Raw genomic sequence first — 21,732 nt, forward strand, 5'->3', positions numbered from 1 at the left:
GTTTCTCATTCATGGATGTTAGATCCATATTACAAACGTACATGAAAACATACACAGGGTTTTATCCATTTGCACAGAAAGGATATTATGCTCCAATGGTGCAACTCCTCTGAACAACTAATCAAGAGTTTAACAAATGAAACCAGGAAACTGAAACATATTTTTGAGGGGGAGGATGGCAAGAGAAGGGGGCAGATGAATGGAGAGAGGAAGGGCAATCATACATGGTAATGACATTCAATGTACATTATGTAAAAATAGAACAAAATTGAGGGTATGGAATTGGGAAAGATGAGGCAGAATGATAGGAGGGATGACACTGGTCAAGATGCATTGTACTCATAATCTGACTTTTACAACTACTTAAAATAAGTAATAGCAATAATCAAGATCATACTGAAGCCCATTTGCCATGTGCTCTGGGTTTACCGAGAAAGTCGACATCTCTGAAAGTCTCCAAGCAGCAGCAGAGGCACAGCTTTAACATATTTCTCCCAGCTCACAGATAGCTGGTCTATACCATAGTTCCATAGTTCTGAGAACACAATGCATGGACAGTCTCAAAATAGTGATGCCTACTCCAGCCCAGAGGGAAAAAAAAATACCCAGACCTGAGGTGAAATGCTGACATTTGAGCCTTGCTTAAGTCCTTATTGGGAATGGCTTGGCTTTCTTGGGGTCCAAGGAGGCAATGGGTGTCCCTAAAGCATTAAGGAAAACTCTGCAAACAGGGATCACTCTTCTTGTCATCACTTGGTCAAGATAGCCTAAGGATTAGTCAGAAGGAAGAAAATATGCTTACAGGTGCAAGTATTAGGGAGTTGGTAGAAAGGTATGTAGACTACTGAGTTAGAGATGAGATAAATGTGTTGCTGTTGGGGTTCAGAAAGAGAGACCACCCAGGTCAGAGGCACTATCATGCAAGTGCACCCTGAGTTCCATATCACCCAGTCTCATCCTGGCCTCATGTCCCTGAGCAAACGAAATCAGCACCTTGGACAGCAGACAAACCATCAACCTAAGCACAGCAGGGTTTCTTCCCTCACTCAATCGAATCTGAATCAGCACCCACCACCTCTCCCAACCTAAGCTTCTGGGTCCTAGATTATTGAGGTGATAATGGGAGAGGTGAGCTGGCCCTTTGAAGAAGAAAATTGTGGAGTTTAGCGACAAGGACCATAAACATCTGGCTGCCCCTGGGCACCAATTAAGCACATTTAAAGAAGAGCCAAGCCCATAAAGACATCTCATACCTTCTGATCACGTGACAAGCAGCCATGGATATAAAAGGCCAGTAGAGGCTGGAGAAGTAAACATCTGAACTCACCACCACAGCACCCTCCACTTGGCCACCTCCAAACTTACAGCCTCCTGTCCTAACCTAAAGCATCATGACCTGTGGATCTTACTGTGGTGGCCGTGCCTTTAGCTGCGCTTCAGCATGCGGGCCCCGGCCTGGCCGCTGCTGCATCACCGCCGCCCCCTACAAAGGCATCTCCTGCTACCGCGGCCTCAGCAGCCGCAGCGTCTGCGGGGGCTCCCGCTCCAGCTCCGGCACCTATGGACGCACCTTCGGCTACCGCTCTGGGGGCGTCTGCGGGCCCAGCCCCCCATGCATCACCACCGTGTCTGTCAACGAGAGCCTTCTGACGCCCCTCAACCTGCAGATCGACCCCAGCGCGCAGGGTGTGAAGCATGAGGAGAAGGAGCAGATCAAGGGTCTCAACAGCAGGTTTGCGGCCTTCATTGACAAGGTGGGTGTCCTGGAGCGGGCCACACCTGAGCCCCAACCTGTCTGCATAGCTAGGCCCGAGCTCCGATGGACCATCAGAGGCAGAAATACCTCTACTTCATTAAGAGACTTGATCCACGCAGGAGCTGAAAGTACTCTCTCACACATATATCCTAAAATTCACACTCACAAGATTGTTCAGAGACAGGAATATGAGATACAGGAATGGACAGAATATTTTGGAGTTAGGTTTCCTTAGCTAGACTGAGGAATTGCCAGGAGAATCACTCACAGCTTCTGAGAGCTGAGAGGTCCCTGGCTGAGAGCTGAGAGCGTCAAAAGGGATGGGTACCTGCTGGCCAGAGGCAGGGGAAGGGCCTGGAGAGCTGAGCTGCCTGGCATGGCACACGACATCTCCTCCTGCAGGAGTCTCTGACACTTCATACCTTAGGATTCAGCTCACCTGAGACAGAGCACTGCCCTCTTCTAGTCCTGTTCCAGTGGGAAAGCAGGCACCAATGAGGGACAGAAAGTGGAGACATCCTCCTACATTCACCTGTGCCTAACTGCTCCCTGTCCTCAGAGGGGGTCCTGCAGCAATCCCTCACCTTCTGTTCCCCATGCTTGAATGGCAGGTGCGCTTCCTGGAGCAGCAGAACAAGCTGCTGGAGACCAAGTGGCAGTTCTACCAGAACCGCAAGTGCTGCGAGAGCAACCTGGAGCCTCTGTTCGAGGGCTACATCCAGACCCTGAGAAGGGAGGCTGAGGCTGTGGAGGCCGACAGTGGGAGGCTGGCCGCAGAGCTCAACAATGTGCAGGAGGTGATGGAGGGCTACAAGAAGAAGTGAGTGTGGTTTACCTTCAAACCTGGCACAGACAAGGAGAGCAGGAGGGAGGCTGTGTGGGGGTCCAGCCAGGCCCTGTGAGCTCCAGGATCCGTGATTCTGTGGCAATCAAGGCCCAACCACTGCCTGCACCAGGCTGAGGGGCTCAGGGCATTCTGGTCTCAGTCTTGCCACATGGGACAGAGCCCTGCTCTCTGGGGAAGCAAACTCCACAACTTCCTTGTTCCCTTGCTGAACCTCAGGCTCCCATACCCACAGCCCTGACCACATCCACTTCCCCAGTGAGGTTAAATGAGGGTGGTAGAGCAAGATTAGTTAATGTGATAAGAAATCATCCCTGGGGATGAAGAACAGCAGGTTTCAGGCTCCAGGGGTCACAGCCCTTTGAGTGGTCAGTCCTGAGGCCTCTGGGTCCCCACACTGGACCTGGGACTGGCATCTAGGTGAGGGGAGGCTGGTGCTACACAGCCCCAGGGGCTGCAATGGCTGCTCCTCGACAGGGGATCAGGATTCCTCATCTGCCTCTGAGGTGACCTCACAGCAGCCTTGGCAAAGAGCCTAGGGCAGCCACATGAGCCCTCCACCTGCTGGGCAAAGTGCACAGGGAAGCCCTGCTCTACCCCACCAGCCACAAAGTGAGCTCAGGGGAGCCTGGCCTTCTCTGACAACACCCCCCTCTCATCTCAGGTATGAAGAGGAAGTTTCCCTGAGGGCCACAGCTGAGAATGAGTTCGTGGCTCTGAAGAAGGCAAGTAGCAGGGGATGGCAGAGCGGGAGGGCTCCTGGGGCAGCTGTCCTGGGAGCCCCCGTGCTCAGCCTCAGGGTGGGGATCAGGGAGCTTTGCCCATCCTGATGGCACTCTGTGTAGCAGCCAGGCCTCTGGAATGTCCAGTGATGCCTGCTCTGGGGCAGGAGGTACCTGCCTTGAGCCCTGGTTGTCTTCTTCTAACCTCTACTTAGAGGCTGTGGATTGGCCTTTTGTCTCATGGAACTGGGTCTTTCTGTGACTTGAGGGTCAGTGTGGGACCCAGTCGTGTGTATAACTGACTAGAAGCCAGGGCCAGATGCCATGTTTAAGAGAACATGGGCAGATCTAGGCCAGATGGACTTGACCTTGGCTGCTGGGGTTAGCACAGGGTGAGCTGATCTACTGGGAGTTGTGTGGACAGGCTCTCTAGACAAGGACAGTACAGACAAGAAGACAGAGGGTAAGCCATTTCAAGGAGTCACCTGAAAGCCCTCTAGTGTCTATGAGGGTGAGGGTAGTTTGTCCTCACAGGCTGGAGTCTGTCTGGGGCATGGCAGGAAGGTAATGGAGAGATGGCTTCTGGGAGCCCTCTCTGCCTGTGATCTAACCTAGGAGCTTGGGGTCCCTTCTGCCCTGGGCTGGAATGGAAGGGGTGAGAAGAGACACAATTTTGATGTCTCACCAGCAGGGCCCCTTGAGACTGACTCTCGGACCCCTCTTCCCAGGATGTGGACTGTGCCTACCTGCGCAAGTCTGATCTGGAGGCCAACTCAGAGGCACTGACCCAGGAGATCGACTTCCTGAGGCGACTGTATGAGGAGGTAAGGGTGGGGTGGTCTGGAGTGTGGGAAGGGGTTTGGGCAGTGGATTCTGGCCACGGGGTTGTATGAAGTGGCAGGGATTGGGGCCAGGGTGACTGGCCAGTTGCACTGAAGTGTGCTAGGTAGAGACGCATCCTCCAAAAGCTCTGCCATCCCTTACCCTGGCCTCCTGCAGGAGATCCGTGTCCTCCATGCCCACATCTCAGACACCTCAGTCATCGTCAAGATGGACAACAGCCGGGAACTCAACATGGACTGCATCGTGGCTGAGATCAAGGCTCAGTATGATGACATCGCCACCCGCAGCAGGGCTGAGGCTGAGTCCTGGTACCGCAGCAAGGTAACTGGTCCAGGAAGCCTCCCTGCAGACAGTGAGAGGGAGCAGGTGCCCAGTAGAAGAGGTGGGCTGGGGAAGGAGTGGACAACTCTCAGGCGGGTTCAGGCCAGGGCTGCCATGTGTATCTGGTGGCACAAGCTGAGCACTGTCCACCCTGAACCTCATGGGCTCCCGTGTCCCTCCCCAGTGCGAGGAGATCAAGGCCACCGTGATCCGTCATGGGGAGACCCTGCGCCGCACCAGGGAGGAGATGAATGAGCTGAACCGCATCATCCAGAGGCTGACGGCTGAGATTGAGAATGCCAAGTGCCAGGTATGGGGCTGCTGTGTCCAAGACCAGAGGAGATGGGATGCTGGCCTTGTCACATAGCCAGCGTGGCTCATAGTTAAATCGTGTTATTCAGTCTCCCATGAGATCTTTGCACGATTAGTTTCCCCTTCCTGCAGAGATTGGGTCTTTCTCAGGGAAGACAGAGTGACCCAACTCTCATGAACCACTTGGTTCTCTCCTTGTTCTCCAGAACACCAAGCTGGAGGCTGCTGTGTCCCAGTCTCAACAACAGGGTGAGGCAGCTCTCAATGATGCCCGCTCCAAGCTGGCCGAGCTGGAGGGCGCCCTGCAGAAGGCCAAGCAGGACATGGCCTGCCTGCTGAAGGAGTACCAGGAGGTGATGAACTCCAAGCTGGGTCTGGACATCGAGATCGCCACCTACAGGCGCCTGCTGGAGGGCGAGGAGCACAGGTGAGTCCTGTCACCTTTCATCCTGTTGCCCTCTGGGTTCTCCAGAAACCATGTCTCTCTCACCCTGAGTCTCACCCAACCTTCGTTTCCACACCTCACCGTTCTGCAGCTGGACTGGAAATTTGTGTAAGTCCTTTGCCTATGCTGTAGTCTCTCTTGATTTCCTCTTTTCAACTAATGCTTGAGTTTTGATAGTTCCCTTAGAGAACCCTGGCTTCAGAGCCCTGTGTAGCGAAGCATTGATTCCTATTCTGAGGGTAACTTGCTCAGGCCTGGGATCCTCTTCTTGACCTGGTTATTTTTCCTAACCCTAGCTGCTTGTATCCTTCAGAATTTCAGCTGTTGCCAGTACTGGGAATTCAGCTTTATCTCCTAAGGGTAACCTTAGACAGAGAATCCATCTATTACTACCAACCTATTGCCCTTACCGTTAAGTTTCTCAACCTTCTTGTCCTCTGTGCATTGGGACTTATGGATAGAAATGTCACTTGAGTCAGTTATGTCTTGCTCTCAGGGTTATTGAATCTGCTGGTGTAAGGAGAAAACACGTGCATTATCAGTATTCTGAGGCTGGATGGCTGTCCATCAGTGCAGATACTGAGGTCACTCTTATTCCCTGTCATCTGCAATCCAGTTGATTAGGTGGTCATGCATACTGTGCCTTTAGGGAGATCAGGAGCCCAGGTTTGGTAGTAGGAAGGGTAGGTGATTGTATAATGACCCCTCCATCCCCCATCAAGTCATGTAATTGCTCTGAAAATCCTGGAACTGTAGGGTGACTGCAGAGCTTGGGCAGCTTCATCAGAAAGAGTTCTGGGTGGAGTTTTATGATTTGGGTTTTGGCAGTTGGAAAGATTGTTGGGCACTGCGCTGGCAATGAGAGCCCCACCCCTCTGACACTTGAGGAAGAGAAGGCAGATGCATTTTATGTTTGACTAGGAGACCTGGGAAGGGCATGATTGTTTTCAGGGAGACAGTCCTGGATTCTAGCTCTAGTCACTGTCACTGGTCACTTCTCTGTATCACAGTTTCTCCAGTTGGGGAATGAGATCAGTTGTGAATAGTCTCTGAGGCAGTTCTAAATGGGTTCCCAAATCCCATTCCTAGCCAGGTGCTGGTGGCTCATTTCTACAGTCCTAGCTCCTCAGGAGACTAAAATCTGAGGATCATGATTCAAAGCCAGCCTGGGCAGGAAATCTGCTGAAAGTCATATCTCCAATTAACTACCTAGAAGTTGGAACTGGTACTGTGGTTCAAGGTGATAGAGTACTAACCTTGAACAAAAAAGCTAAGTGACAGCACCCAGGCTTGTGTTTAAGCCTCAGGACCCCACTACCATGCATACATGCACACACACTCCATTCCTTGTTAGGTATTTATTTATTAATTTATAATTTTACTTTTGTATGGGTGCTGGAGATTGAATTCAGAGCCTTTCCTTCTCCCTTGTCTTTTTCATTAAAGCCAGGCACTCTACCATTTTAGCCGCATCTCTATTTCTGGCATTTTTCTGGCTCATTAAAGCTAAGAGATTTATCTTCCTGAGCTAGTTTTAAACAGGATCCTTAGATCTCAGCTTTGTGAGTAAGTTAGAATTACAGGTGTGAGCAACCAGCTTCTTGCCTAGTCATTGTTTTTAGGCAGTGGAGAAAAAAAAGAGAGAATAGGCAGAAAGTTCTGCTCTCCCATAGGCATGCAGGGTAATGACAATAATCAGACTGGATTGAGGAGGTGACAGTGGCTCCCTCCCACACACTTACAACTCAATCAGGGCTGACACAGAACTAGAGCAGCTAGTGGTTCTTTAGTACATGCATGCTATAATGCCAGGTGCTAAGCCCTGCATGATCTTCCTGGAGAGGTGACAGGGAAGGGAGATTATAAAACTCAGAGTGTGTAGCTAATGAGTATTGGGGAGCAAAACCCTGACTGCATTGTCTCCAGGACCTACAAACTGACTAGAGCTATAGTGTTCCTCACATGAACCATTTCTTGCCATCCCATTGGCAAGGGCCTCAGAAAGAGGGCTTCATCTTACTTGGCCATTAGTTCTCAAGATCTCTAGTGTACTGACGCCTGTCATTTCTTTTCCACAGGCTGTGTGAGGGCGTTGGCTCCGTGAATGTGTGTAAGTAGTCCCAGCCCCTCTCCTTTTTTCCAATAGGCAGGAAAAAGAGCCTTTGGGTAGCATGGGGACTCATGCCCTTGCTTTGGCAGAGCTGCCCGCCCTCAGGGAGGCAGTGCCTGATTTGGCTCTCCTTGTTTCTCCAGGCGTCAGCAGCTCCCGAGGTGGCGTCGTGTGTGGCGATCTCTGTGCCTCCGGTATTTCCCCTGCTGTCAACACCAGAGTCTGCAGTGCCCCCTACAGTGGCAATGTGGTGGTTGGCACCCCCAATGCCTGTGCCCCCTCTGTAGGAGCCGGTAGCCTCTGCAGCAGTGGCTGTAAGAAGTGCTAGGGAGCTATCATTACCATCATCAGCCACCATCATGGCCACCCTCTGCCCAGTTGGGACCTTGCAACCGGAATGTACATCTGCTGTGTCCATCCTGCAGGCCCTCAGGTGCCTTTTTTGTCTGGCCTAAAGCCCATGAGACACAGCAGCACTTTGGTCTCTCTCCGTAGCCTTTTGTAGTACTCATCCTTTTCTTTTGCCTTCTATATGTTTTGCTGGGTTCATTGGTCCTGCTGTAGCTTGGAGGGACAGGGATGACCTTCGAATCCCTGTGTCTACCCCTCCCCGGAGTCTGCCTATATACTTCTTCCTGGATGTGGAAACCCAGAAAGACATGGTAACTCTGGGAGGGTCATGACCAAAAGTGCCCTCCTTGCAGGGCTTCCCAAAAAGAAGCTTCTAAAGAGCCAGTGACTCAACTTGCCTGTATGTTTGTCTTTGTCTCATTCTGCTGCTGTTTCCAATAAAGTAATCCCAAAAAGAAGCTTCTAAAGAGCCAATGACTCAACTTGCCTGTATGTTTGTCTTTGTCACATTCTGCTGCTGTTTCCAATAAAGTAATCGTAGCCAATCAGATCTGTGGCCTCAGCATGTTGAAAATTCCTCCTGTGGCAGATGTCCTTCCAGAACCTGGGTGCCCTCCCTATGTGAAAAGGAGATGTTGCTGGTCAGGCCTAGAGCAGCCCAGACTTCGGGACAGTAAAGGCTGACTCCTGAAGATGGGGACTCCTGTGCCAGTGGGTTTTTCTAAGCAGGGTGTTTGGCCTCATCCCTCCTGGCATTGTGGGCTAAGTAATTCTGTAGGTAGCATTGGAACCCAAGTGAATCCTGGCATTGATAAATAGAATTAATCATTTGATGAGTCCAAATCAGAAAAAAGTCACAATTAATCCTGAAGTTCCCAGCCAGTGCATCAAAAATGTTATCAAAATGTTTAGATCAGCTAAACAACTTTGGTCCCTGGACAAGAGGAGAACTCAGACAAGATGCAAACATAGTAAAGGTGGTAGGAACATTTGTTAGACAAGAAAGATGATAAAGGAAGAAGCACCTGGCATGGGCATTTCATTAAGGAGGCACAAGTTTAGCCTGCGTTGCCACCTTGGTCATATTCCACTGGCTCCTGGACTACAGAGCTTGGCTTTGGGTTAACAGTGAAGATTGGATGACTTTTAATGGGCGAGTCTCCTTTGCATTTTCTATAGATTACAATACCGAATCCTGTCTTATCAGTCTTTTGTCTTTCTTTTTTCCTCTTTCTTTTGTGTGCCCTTGCCCCCATTTAGTTATCAGGCATCTTTTAATTTATCAGCTTGCTACCTGTAAGCAGAATAGGCTGCCATTCTCTGCCAGCTTTTCTACTAACAAACCATATCAGCATCACTGACCCTACTCTTGGCCTTTTCTCCAGAATCGAATTGACATTTCCTCACTGTCTATCCTGACATATGGCATCTGGCTATCAGATGACCTAGTACTCTTCCTACTGAGACATGGCAGAGCTCTCTCGATACGGCCAAATGTCTCCTCAGAATTCTCAGCCATGGTCTCTTTCCCTCCAAGGGTGTTGCTGGGGGGCGTACGGGGGAAATTGCAGGTAGAGAATGGAAGAGAGCTGAGCGGGTGAGGAAGCAGAGCCCAGCTGCTCATTTGTAGTGCTGACTGCCTATCGCCCAGGCAACAGGAGCCTCTGTTTCATTGGCTGGACTACGATCAAGGTGAAGATGGTAGTGCTAAAGCTGTTTCCGCAGAGGGTTGGAGGTGTTCACACAGTTTCCTGTGAGGCTGCTCCAGTCATCTGCCTGTTTTGACATTATGGGCAGGTCACCCCTCTCTGCTGAGCTTTACCTTTTTTGTGTATAAATGAGGTGAGGATCCCGGGATCAGCTGTAGGAAGATGGCTTGTGATACATCACTTCAGAGGGAGGAGCTTAGAGCAGTGTTTTACCATTCCTCATGACTCAGCCAATTCTTCTCCGTCCTGAGGTGCCTGGATGGCCTAAGTGATCGCCTCACTCACAGAGCTAGATTTGGTGCGATCTGCTAGCTGGGGAGCTCAGTGGTGGCTGTTGATCAGGATGCATTGTTCAGACTGTGATCAGAGGGCAATTATTAAACTGTAATAAATGATCAAAGAGATCAACTAATTAAAAGCTTAAACTCTAGGGAATACAGGAGCTGGGGTAAGAGATACAAGTGGCTGTGTGGTAGAACAATGGCCTAGTATGTGTGAGATCAGAGGTTTGATTCCTCGCACTGAAACCCCCCCCCCAAAAAAAAACCCCAAACCCCAAACCCAAAACCAAAACCAACCAAACAACAACAAAAAGGGAAGAATGCAAGAAAGAATCCATACAAGAGGCTCAGGTATGAGGAAAGACCCTACTCTTGGCCTTTTCTCCAGAATCGAATGGACATTTCCTCACTATCTATCCTGACATTTCTAATTGCTTCTGTGAGGACAGTCAGGCTCAGCTTAATGCCCGAGCCAGGATCACAGGTTTTAGATTTTGTTCGAGCAGCATCTGATGACTAGAGGCCAACTTCTGTTCCACTCAGCTGTTGTCACATAACAAAATATTCCCAAACTTAGTGGTTTGAAACAAAATCCTTTATAATTAAGTGTGATGATGGAGTGTGTGGGGGGTGTGTGGGTGGGGAGGTGGGTGTGCTGATACAGAGGCTTGAACTTGGGGTGTTTTGAGCTCACTTGGCTTTTTTGCTTATGGCTAGTGCTCTACCATTTGAACTGCATCTCTACTTCTGGCTTTTTGCTTATCAATTGGAGATAAGAATCTTTGCATTTGGCTTTGAACCTGGAACCACAGATCTCAGCCTCCTGAGTAGCTAGGATTACAGGTGTGAGCCAACAGCACAAAGCTGATGGGTAATTCTTTTGCTTCCTTTTATTGACTGAGGGTCTGCATGGCTGGAAAGTCTGAAATAGCTTTCCTTAGATGCTTAGGTTTAGTTGCAGCCACTGGTGAAGAGTTTAGCTGGATGATGGCCGGGAATCTCTGCTCTCTTTGTGCTGAGAGTCTCCCTAAAGCTTGGATGTAGAAACTCAGAAGGACTCTTCCACAACTTGCCATTTGATTGGTGAATGTAGAGATGAGCCAGCCCACATTCAAGAGGAGGGACCTGGACCCAGCATCGTGAACAGCCTTATTCACTGGCAGTTGTGAAATTGTTGGGGGCCACTGGAGGAACAAATGAGACAGTATAAATCACACATAGATGATTGTATGGCTCATATCATACTATCAGGTACCTGTGGCTCATAACTATCATCCTAGCTGACAGCTGAGGACCAAGGTTCTAAGACAACCAGGGCAATAAAGTCTGTGAGACTCTTCTTTCCAAAAACCAGAAGTGAAGCTGGAGCTCAAGTAGTAGATTATCAGTCTTAAGTGCCAAAAGCTCAGGGATAGTGCCTAGGCCCTGAGTTCAAACTCTAGTACAAGATCATGGACACACACACACACACACACACACACACACACACACACCCCATACTGGAAACATATGTTCTTGTTACTGGGTTCCATGATGGCCTAACAGTACAGAATTCCTAGCTCCTGAATAGTCAGAGTGGTCTGCTGCTGGGAAAGGATCAGGGGCTGGAAACGTGGAGGTTTAGGTTCTTGTTCAAGCTTTGTCATCCAGAATGAGTGATCCAGTTCTTTCATTTCTGGAATCCCAGTGAGATTACCATGTGATGGATAAGTCAACCCCCCACCCCGCCCACTGGATGTGCAGGGGCTTCATCCTGTGTACAGAGCAGGGAAGGTGCAGCACAAGGGACCATTGTTCCAGTGTTGTTACTCTGTGGCTGATCTCAGGTCAGGCTTGGCAGCGCCAAGGGACCAGATGGACAGATGGCTCATATTTCTCTACAGCAGAAACCAGAAGGCCCTGCTAATTGCCCAATCCAGGTAGTGCTGCACAGAGGGGTTATAGTTACATAAGTCAGGTAATGAGTATATTTATTCTTGGAGGATGTCACCTCTTCCCTCACTGCTTTTCAGTGTTTTCCTACTGTCCCTACCCACAAGTTTATAGTTCATTTTCAATACAGTGTCTAGTGAGTCCCACTGCTGCATTTAGTCACCCTTTGTCCCTCCATTTCTGTGTTCCTCTTTACTCTCCCAAAGACCAATAAACAAACAAGACAAAAGGGAAAGAAAACAAAAACAGCACTAAAGGGGGTAAAAAAAACCATGTTTCCATTTCCTGGCATTCATTTCGATAAATAGCATTTTATATGATCAGAGGTACATAGGCATTGCACCTTTGTGTTCCTTTCCTAAGAGTATCCCCTTTGGTCTCACTGTGTGTGAGTACCTAGACCCAGACATATAATGTAAGCTTCAGGCACAGGGACAAGCTTCTTTGACCATGTGTGTCTCTTGCACAAGCCCAAGCTTATGTACTAGTACTGGGTACACAGCAGGTAATCATTGTTCATAACCAATGCATGGACTCCTGGTCTTCCCTAAGGTCTCAGCTTTAGGCTTTGTTTCCCCTGGTTGACAATCCTCCACTGTGCTAGTTTATTCCCAGCCCCAAGATTCAGGGCTGTGTGTGGAGCCCTTCCCCTGGATAGACAGGTGAATGTGGCATGGAGGAGACAGATCCAGGCACCCAGAGGCTCTCATCCATAGACTGTTTGAAATGTCAGCCTTGTCTGGTCCCTTGGGTTGGAAGGGTGGAAGGAAAAGATGCCACCCTAAAGCTGGTATCTCCTTGATTCCAGCCACTCTCCATTTGGCACTGCCATGTCTCACATGGCTAGCAGTCTATAAGGTCTTGTTTAGGTCATTAGACAGGAATATTAAGATCCCAGAATCACTTTCCAAGAAAGTCACTCCTGGAAAAGCCCTGGAGAACTTCTAATCCCCCTTAGCTGACAGCTGATTAGTGAACACATGGCAGAGCAGGGGAGGGGGTGGAGTGGTGGGGGATGGGAGTGGTGAGCAGTACCAAGCAGCCACCCAGGGACAGATGTATATGGTTGGAAGTCTGGGTTATCTTCAGGCCAGAGGGGGCCCCAGAAAAGCTAGACTTGTGTTATGGAGTTCTCTCTGGCTGCCAGTAAGTTGAGGGAGGCGGAAAGCTAGAAGGGACTACGAGTCAGACTCTAGGCAGGATAATGGTAGCCAAAATGAGGCTGGGGAGGGCTGAGGAGGAACATGCTCAGGGGCTGACTTGGGGGGAGAGGCCTGGGGGGCTTTGGGTTCTGGTAGGGGCCTAGCTGTGGCATCCCTGTGTGGCTGGCTGTCAGGGGTAGAGGGGAAGCTCCCGAAGAGAGGTGGGAAATAGGAAGTGAAGCTGGGGTGGACTCCCATGGGTCTGCTGTGCTCCTGTAGGTCTGGGGCACAGGGGCTGCAGCTGAGCAGTGGAGGGGGTGGAGAGCCCATGCACATGTCCGGGGTCAGGGTGAGAGGTGAGCAGTGAGGGGAAGGCCCGATGGACTTGGATGCTGGCAGAGGAGATGGACCTGCCTGGGATCATGGCAGGAACTGAGGTCTGGGCTTTGAGACAGGAAGGAAAGGCTCAAGACCAGGAGCTCAGGGAGTGGGAGGAGAGAAGGCAACAGCGAGCTGAGGGAACTTGGGGCTTAGGTGGTCTAGGAGTGAAGAAAGAGGCGGATCTACCCCCAAAAACAAAACAGCTGAGAGGCTGGAGTAGAATGCAGAGGGGGAGAGTTTTGAGGGAAGAAATGAGGTGACCAGGATGGTGAGCAGTTCAGGAAGGCCATCCCGGGCCAGGTCCCTCCAGGACAGGCTTAGGGGCATCTCAAAGGCCTACTCCTTTGGGTTCTCCAGAGCACAGAGAAGTCAGGCCAAGGAGGGGCACAGGTGTCTTGGTATTGAGGTTGAGTCTATGAGGTACTAGGGACAGGGCAGGGAGGGGATGGGCTCCCTGTTAGCAGCCACAGGGCCAGCCAAAGCTAAAGAGGGTGGAAGGATGGGGAAGAGGTAAATGTCGAGGGTCTCGGTTCTTCTTGTTTGGTGGACAGCATGGGGAAGACAATGAAGATGGAAGTGGGTTCCACTGTGATGCTGGGGTGGGGTGGAATGAAGGGATGATGAAAGAAGAAAATGGGGTATGTGTAGGAAGAGGCTAGAACCAGACACACAAGTACACAAACACGTACACACATGCTCACTGCCTTCTAGCAATTCCTATGGCCTCCTCTGGCTTCCTTCTCCCCACTTGGAGAAACAAGGCCCTCAAAGCCAGCCCAGACTGGTTTGTGTGACTCAGACAGGCCTTGCCTGGCACTGGAGAGTACTCTGTGTTATCAAGTTCTCTCTGGCTTGCAATGCCAAAGTTGAGGCTAGTCCAGAATGATCCTAGTCCTCAGGCCATATCTTAGGGTGCTCAGGTAGACACAAGATTCAAGAAAACAAGACATCATAACATAGAGAACAGGGTTCCCAATTTATTGGCAAATAGGAGACCAGAGGTCAGAGAGGCAGAGGAGGCAGCCCCATTGTGCTCCTTCCAGAAAGAAAGGGAGAGCCCTCTACTGGCCATTGTCTGGTACTACATCCAGGAAGGTGGCCCTTCCTGGCAGCAGCCAGTTTCCAGCAGGGCCAGGAGAAGGGAGGAGGGGCTGGTGGGAGCAGCCAGGAGTGTATTCTCAGAACACAAGGCAAGGCTACTGAGGCCCTGCTATGCTCAGCAAGGTGGGGGAGCTGGCATCTGGCAGTGGAAAGGACTCCCCTCCATGCTCCTCTCTTGGCCACCTAACACCTGCCCTGATAGCAGGAGCCCGCTCCACAGGGTGCACACAGGCCCGTGCTCACTGCCAGGTTCCCAGTGCAGGGGGCACTGCACACACTGCCTGTCACCGGCCGGGAGCCAGACACGCAGAGGTCACCGCACACGACCCCGCCCCGGGAGCTGCTGACACCTGTGGGAAGAAGACAGAGATCTGAGGTCTGACTGGCAGCCACCCTACCTAGCCATCTCCTCTGGCCTGTGCTCTAAAGAGTCACAAAAAGCCCTTCATTTGAGTTCTGAAGCCTTGGAGAAAACCTTATCCTTGGAGCCAGAAGGCCAGGGTTCTGTCTGCTTTGCCATCTTGGACAAATCTTTCCCATTGTCTGGGCTGAGCTTCTTTTCTTCTACCAGGAGAGGTAAAACATTATGCTGAGGTCCCTTAGACTTCTTTTCTCTTCTCTAGCTTCATTCATGGTAAGAGGCTAACCGCAAGCTAACTGCAGTCTCTCCAGTTGCATGAGCAACTCTCCATACTGGGGAATTATGAGGAACATACTTCCCAGGGTCTCTGTATTCCCAAGCCAGGAGATTGCAAAACCACCATGTTTCCCCCGCCCCCTTTTCGGGGCTCAAGATACTTACAGACATTCACAGCTCCAACACCTTCACACAGCCTGAGTGGAGGAAAAGATGGGGCAGGGAAGAGAAAAGGAATCAGAATGAGACCATGGACTTTCCTTAGGTGCCAACAGGGCTCATTTTGACCTGTTACTGAACTGCACTTTATGCCTTTGGGAAACTGAAAAAAAAAAGCTGTCCTCCTGGAAGTTTAACAATGCTGGGCGTTACTATTTAGCAACTCTCCTTTGCCTTCATCTGTTTGCCTTTGTGCAGTATATAGCTGAAACAATCTTATCTGGCAGACCTGGACAGTCTCTCAGGTTTAGGGAAAGAGCAGGACACAAGGATTAGAATTTGGCCTTGGAAAAAGTGACCTCCTAGAAACTAGAATGTGAAGATTCTGGAAAAGAAAAAGGTGGAAGGTTCTAAGGAAGATCTCAACCAGAGACAAAATCCTGTAGGGCTAATCCTCGCAAGCCTCAGGACTTCTAGGACAACACAGCGCTATGTGGCTCGGCATGGAGAAAGAAGGTGCCCTAGGTTCATCTCTGTATGAGCTGGACTGAAGATCAGTCTATCTCGGAAAGCTTTGGAGCCCAGTATTGGACTGTAACTCACCTCTGCTCTTCACCCTCCAGCAGGCGCCTGTAGGTGGCGATCTCGATGTCCAGGCCCAGCTTGGAGTTCATCACCTCCTGGTACTCCTTCAGCAGGCAGGCCATGTCCTGCTTGGCCTTCTGCAGGGCGCCCTCCAGCTCGGCCAGCTTGCAGCGGGCATCATTGAGAGCCGCCTCACCCTGCTGTTCAGACTGGGTCACAGCAGCCTCCAGCTTGGTGTTCTGGGGACCAAGGAGAGAACCAAGTGGTTCATGAGAGTTGGGTAACTCTGTCTTCCCTGAGAAAGACCCAGTATCAGTGGGAAGGGGAAACTAACCCTGCAAAGATCTCATGGGAGACTGAATAACACGATTTAACTATGGGCCATGCTGGCTATGTAACAAGGCCAGCATCCCATCTCCTCTGGTCTTGGACACAGCAGCCCCATACCTGGCACTTGGCATTCTCAATCTCAGCTGTCAGCCTCTGGATGATGCGGTTCAGCTCATTCATCTCCTCCCTGGTGCGGCGCAGGGTCTCCCCATGGCGGATCACGGTGGCCTTGATCTCCTCACACTGGGGAGGACACGGGAGCCCATGAGGTCCAGGGTGGACAGTGCTCAGCTTGTGCCACCAGAAACACATGGCAGCCCTGGCCTGAACCCCACCTGAGAGCTACCCCGCTCCCTCCCCAGCCCACCTCTTCTACTGGGCACCTGCTCCCTCTCACTGTCTGCAGGGAAGCTTCCTGGACCAGTTACCTTGCTGCGGTACCAGGACTCAGCCTCAGCCCTGCTGCGGGTGGCGATGTCATCATACTGAGCCTTGATCTCGGCCACGATGCAGTCCATGTTGAGTTCCCGGCTGTTGTCCATCTTGACGATGACTGAGGTGTCTGAGATGTGGGCATGGAGGACACGGATCTCCTGCAGGAGGCCAGGGTAAGGGATGGCAGAGCTTTTGGAGGATGCGTCTCTACCTAGCACACTTCAGTGCAACTGGCCAGTCACCCTGGCCCCAATCCCTGCCACTTCATACAACCCCGTGGCCAGAATCCACTGCCCAAACCCCTTCCCACACTCCAGACCACCCCACCCTTACCTCCTCATACAGTCTCCTCAGGAAGTCGATCTCCTGAATCAGTGCCTCTGAGTTGGCCTCCAGATCAGACTTGCGCAGGTAGGCACAGTCCACATCCTGGGAAGAGGGGTCCAAGAGTCAATCTCAAGGGGTCCTGCTGGTGAGACCTCAAAATTGTGTCTCTTCTCACCCCTTCCATTCCAGCCCAGGGCAGAAGGAACCCCAAGCTCCTGAGGCTAGATCACAGGCAGAGAGGGCTCCAATAAGCCATCTCTCCATTACCTTCCTGCCATGCCCCAGACAGACTCCAGCCTGTAAGGACAAACTCTCCTCACCCTCACAGACACTAGAAGGCTTTCAGGTGACTCCTTGAAAAGCCTTACCCTCTGTCTTCTTGTCTATACTCTCCTTGTCTAGAGAGCCTGTCCACACAACTCCCAGTAGATCAGCTCACCCTGTGCTAACCCCAGCAGCCAAGGTCAAGTCCATCTGGCCTAGATCTGCCCATGTTCTCTTAAACATGGCATCTGGCCCTGGCTTCTAGTCAGTTATACACACAACTGGGTCCCACACTGACCCTCAAGACACAGAAGGCCCCAGTTCCATGGGACCAAGGCCAAACCACAACCTCTAAGTAGAGGTTAGAAGAAGACAACCAGGGCTCAAGGCGGGTATCTCCTCCCCAGGGCAGGCATCACTGGACATCCCAGAGCCCTGGCTGCTACACAGAGTGCCATCGGGATGGGCAAAGCTCCCTGATCCCCACCCTGAGGCTGAGCACGGGGGCTCCCAGGAAGAGCTGCCCAGGGACCCCTCCCGCTCTGCCATCCCCTGCTACTTGCCTTCTTCAGAGCCACGAACTCATTCTCAGCTGTGGCCCTCAGGGAAACTTCCTCTTCATACCTGAGATGAGAGGGGTGTGTTGTCAGAGAAGGCCAGGCTCCCCTGAGCTCACTTTGTGGCTGGTGGGGTAGAGCAGGGCTTCCCTGTGCACTTTGCCCAGCAGGTGGAGGGCTCATGTGGCTGCCCTAGGCTCTTTGCCAAGGCTGCTGTGAGGTCACCTCAGAGGCAGATGAGGAATCCTGATCCCCTGTCGAGGAGCAGCCATTGCAGCCCCTGGGGCTGTGTAGCACCAGCCTCCCCTCACCTAGATGCCAGTCCCAGGTCCAGTGTGGGGACCCAGAGGCCTCAGGACTGACCACTCAAAGGGCTGTGACCCCCGGAGCCTGAAACCTGCTGTTCTTCATCCCCAGGGATGATTTCTTATCACATTAACTAATCTTGCTCTACCACCCTCATTTAACCTCACTGGGGAAGTGGATGTGGTCAGGGCTGTGGGTATGGGAGCCTGAGGTTCAGCAAGGGAACAAGGAAGCTGTGGAGTTTGCTTCCCCAGAGAGCAGGGCTCCGTCCCATGTGGCAAGACTGAGACCAGAATGCCCTGAGCCCCTCAGCCTGGTGCAGGCAATGGTTGGGCCTTGATTGCCACAGAATCACAGATCCTGGAGCTCACAGGGCCTGGCTGGACCCCCACACAGCCTCCCTCCTGCTCTCCTTGTCTGTGCCAGGTTTGAAGGTAAACCACACTCACTTCTTCTTGTAGCCCTCCATCACCTCCTGCACATTGTTGAGCTCTGCAGCCAGCCTCCCACTGTCGGCCTCCACAGCCTCAGCCTCCCTTCTCAGGGTCTCGATGTAGCCCTCGAACAGAGGCTCCAGGTTGCTCTCGCAGCACTTGCGATTCTGGTAGAACTGCCACTTGGTCTCCAGCAGCTTGTTCTGCTGCTCCAGGAAGCGCACCTGCCACCCAAGACGCAACCCAAGATAATATGCATTGGAAGGTACCCCAGGAAATGGCACCCAGGGATTTCTTTTCTTTTTCTTTTGTTTTTCTGCTGGTTTTGTGTTCTTTTCTTTTTCTCTGGTTTGTTGGACAATAGGTGTTTGGAAGTATAAGAGGAGGCTCAGGAACAAAAGGAAAATGAGTAGACCAGTGGTGCTCTAGAAACTATATTCACATTTAACTACATAACTTGAGGGTAGGATGGGCAGGCAAGCTTTGGGAGAGGGAGTTAGGGAAGGGGTTACATTGTACCAAAAGAATTGCACTGTTTGCCTAACATGTGTCTTTTACCTCTCTGCTTTTAGCATTTTCAAATAAAAGCCATCTCTCTCTATATCTTTATATCTATATCTAGATATACATAGAGAGAGAGACTGACATGTAGAGCCTAAGAATCTCTGGTCTAATGATTAGAGCTACCAGTGTGTATGTGTGTGGGTGGGTGGGGCATCCTAGCATAGGATTCTGAATACCCAGAATCCTTCCTGGGCATGGCTGATATCAGTGTCAAAAACTATGTATGTCATGGTATAAGCTCCTCAAGACCTGGAAGTCCTTCTTTCGGTTAACTTCTGTCTCTTCTAATATGTCACAGGAAATGCTTAGAGCAGCTCAATCTAGATTCTTCTGCCAAGTGCTAGAAATTGGGACCTTCACTGGGTGCTGGTGACTTATACCCATAAGCCTAGCTACTCAGGAAGCAGAGATCTGAGGATCACAGTTCAAAGCCTACCCCGGGGCAGCAAAGTCCACGGGACTCTTATCTCCAATTTACCACTAGAAATCTTGAAGTGATGCTGTCGTTTAAAGTCAAGCACCAGCCTTGAGGGAAAACACTCAGCACCCAGGTTCATGACGACAAAAAAGAAAAAGTGAGATCTTAGACAGAGTGCATGAGGTTCAAGTACCCTTCTTTATGTGGATTAAAGAAACCCTTGGAGAGAAAGGTACTCAGCCCCCAGACAGTTGGACAATGGTCCAAGCCCAGGCTGAGAAGATGGGAGGGTGGTTGGGATGGGGTCATGTGGGACTCTCTGCACCCCACCCAGGTCTGGCAGCTCACCCACGCCTCCAGAGCATGGGGAGGGGGGAAACTTTGCACTGCAGGGGTCTCACCTCACATGAAATTATTGTAGATTCTTCAGAACTCTCACATCCATCTTCCTGCCTCCAGATTGGCTGACTCAGATTGTTTTGATGAATAACCTTGTCACCCTCACTGCCCAACTGCCCATTGCAAGTTCTTTCTCACATGCTAGCTTTAGTTTAGCTTCTCATCTTACAGGGTGTGTGTGTGTGTGTGTGTGTGTGTGTGTGTGTGTGTGTGTGTGTGTGTGTGTGTGTGTACATGTATATTCTGGCCAGGTCTTCCTGGCCCATTACTACTCCCTAACGATCGTCTTTTCTCTCAGTCCTCAAACCACAGCCACAGGCTGGTTGCCTGGGTTTTGAGAGGACGGACCTCCGCGGATGGTGACTCCAAGCCCAGATCACCTAAGCCTGCCTTACCCCATGGGGGTGAGGCCTGTGTCCTCTGCTCACCTCTGGGTGCTGAGCCCTAGCTGCAGCATCTGGGGGTGAGGGGGCTACCCTGATCCTCAGGGGAATCAAAGCAGCACTCTGTGACCCAGGAGAGATACTTCAAGGCTGTCTTTGGAGTCACAACCTCTGCCCTTGATGCAGGGAGCTGCTTGCCTTCAAACAGCAAACCCCATGAGCTTTTGCTCACTGAGTAACATTGCATCCTGTTCTAAAGGCTCTGCCTCTACCTCCCCTACCTGTTTTCAGTTTGTTACCCTCCACACCCACCCCATCCCTATCAGGCTGACAGCCCCCAATCCTAGTTTTATCTTTTTGTCTATGACTACCACTCATATTTATATACATATACATATGCATATGCATATGTATATACATATACATGCATACATGCCTAGGAGAGCTTACATGGGCAGATGTTTATTTCTGACCTCCCCTACAGTACTTAGCTCTGGGAGTGTTTGCAGGTGGCACGCTCCAGGACACCCAGGCTCAGGTGTGGCCCGCTCCAGGATACCCACCTTGTCGATGAAGGCCGCAAACCTGCTGTTGAGACCCTTGATCTGCTCCTTCTCCTCATGCTTCACGCACTGCGCATTGGGGTCGATCTCCAGGTTGAGGGGCGTCAGGAGGCTCTCGTTGACGGACACGGTGGTGATGCATGGGGGGCTGGGCCCGCAGACGCCCCCAGAGCGGTAGCCGAAGCTGCGTCCATAGGAGCCGGAGCGGAAGCCCCCGCAGACGCTGTGGCTGCCGAAGCCCCCCGTGAGGCCGCGGTAGCAGGAGATGCCTCGGTAGGGGGCGGCGGTGATGCAGCAGCGGCCAGGCCGGGGCCCGCAGGCCGAGGCGCAGCTGAAGTTTCCAGCACGAAGTCCACAGGTCATGGTGGAGGAAAGCAGGTGTCTGAACAGTGGAGAAGTTGGCAGAGAGGGAGACAAGGCTCTGTGCTCCTTGGGTTGTGGCAGGCCCTTTTATGTGTCCGGAAAATTGGCATTAAGGGGGGGGGCGAGGAGGCAATTGTTGTGTTTTATTAGCTTGGCATCACCTCAGTCTCTTAAGCTGCAACCCGCTTGCCTCTTCAGTGGCTTTGTCAACAATGCCCGGCCACAGGCCTGTTTCATCTTCAAAGCCCTTTACAAGCTTCCTCCAGGCCCCTCCTGTCCCCTCCCTACAGAGGACAAGGGAGAGGGGCTGGGCCGGAATCCTGGAACAGGTACACGGAGGAGTGGGGCCTCTCTCCCAACTCCTTTTTAGAAGGGGTTTAGCTGGGCTGTGGCCTAGCCTGGGTTGGAGCATAAGGACTGTCCTTCCTAAACAGCTCTGTGGTCTAGGCCTCCTTGACTGCCCCTCCATCTCTAATGCAGGGAAATAAGAATCATCTTCAAGGACAAGGTCAGCCTGTTCCTGCCACGTTCCTGTGCAAGGCTGAGAGTCGTAGTTAGGGATCTGGGAGAGTTGGACACAATCTGTGTATCTGGGATTTTTCTAGCTGGGATACCAGCTGGTACATGCAAGAAGCGGAGTTCAGAGAGCTCAAGACAGGCCTGACAGTGACGTTCTGAGCCCAGGCTGTCATGATGAATGGGATGTGGAATTCCCAGGAGCTCCAGGCTTGGTCACGGGAAGCAGCTTGAGGACAGTG

The 21,732-nt window shown here is 51.4% G+C and overlaps 2 protein-coding genes across 2 annotated transcripts; one reads left to right on the forward strand and one right to left on the reverse strand.

Moving 5' to 3' along the window:
• Nucleotides 1–1,391: 1,391 nt before the first annotated feature.
• On the forward strand, nucleotides 1,392–8,217 carry LOC150066870 (keratin, type II cuticular Hb6). The gene is made up of 9 exons (XM_090326088.1): nucleotides 1,392–1,754; nucleotides 2,368–2,576; nucleotides 3,265–3,325; nucleotides 4,051–4,146; nucleotides 4,322–4,486; nucleotides 4,671–4,796; nucleotides 5,005–5,225; nucleotides 7,322–7,353; nucleotides 7,497–8,217. Exons 1-9 carry the CDS (start codon nucleotides 1,392–1,394, stop codon nucleotides 7,679–7,681), a joined length of 1,458 nt encoding a protein of 485 aa, XP_090182214.1. The 3' UTR covers nucleotides 7,682–8,217.
• A 6,095-nt stretch (nucleotides 8,218–14,312) lies between these two features.
• On the reverse strand, nucleotides 14,313–20,974 carry LOC150066871 (keratin, type II cuticular Hb3). Its single transcript, XM_090326095.1, has 9 exons — nucleotides 20,612–20,974; nucleotides 18,300–18,508; nucleotides 17,551–17,611; nucleotides 16,730–16,825; nucleotides 16,390–16,554; nucleotides 16,079–16,204; nucleotides 15,650–15,870; nucleotides 15,053–15,084; nucleotides 14,313–14,600 (listed from the first exon to the last, which is right to left on the reverse strand). The coding sequence occupies exons 1-9, from the start codon at nucleotides 20,972–20,974 to the stop codon at nucleotides 14,434–14,436; spliced, it is 1,440 nt and encodes a 479-aa protein (XP_090182221.1). The 3' UTR covers nucleotides 14,313–14,433.
• Nucleotides 20,975–21,732: the final 758 nt, after the last annotated feature.

The sequence above is a fragment of the Megascapheus bottae genome, chromosome 2, assembly GCF_031878675.1.
Source record: "Megascapheus bottae isolate mThoBot1 chromosome 2, mThoBot2.hap1, whole genome shotgun sequence".
NCBI lineage: Eukaryota > Metazoa > Chordata > Mammalia > Rodentia > Geomyidae > Megascapheus > Megascapheus bottae.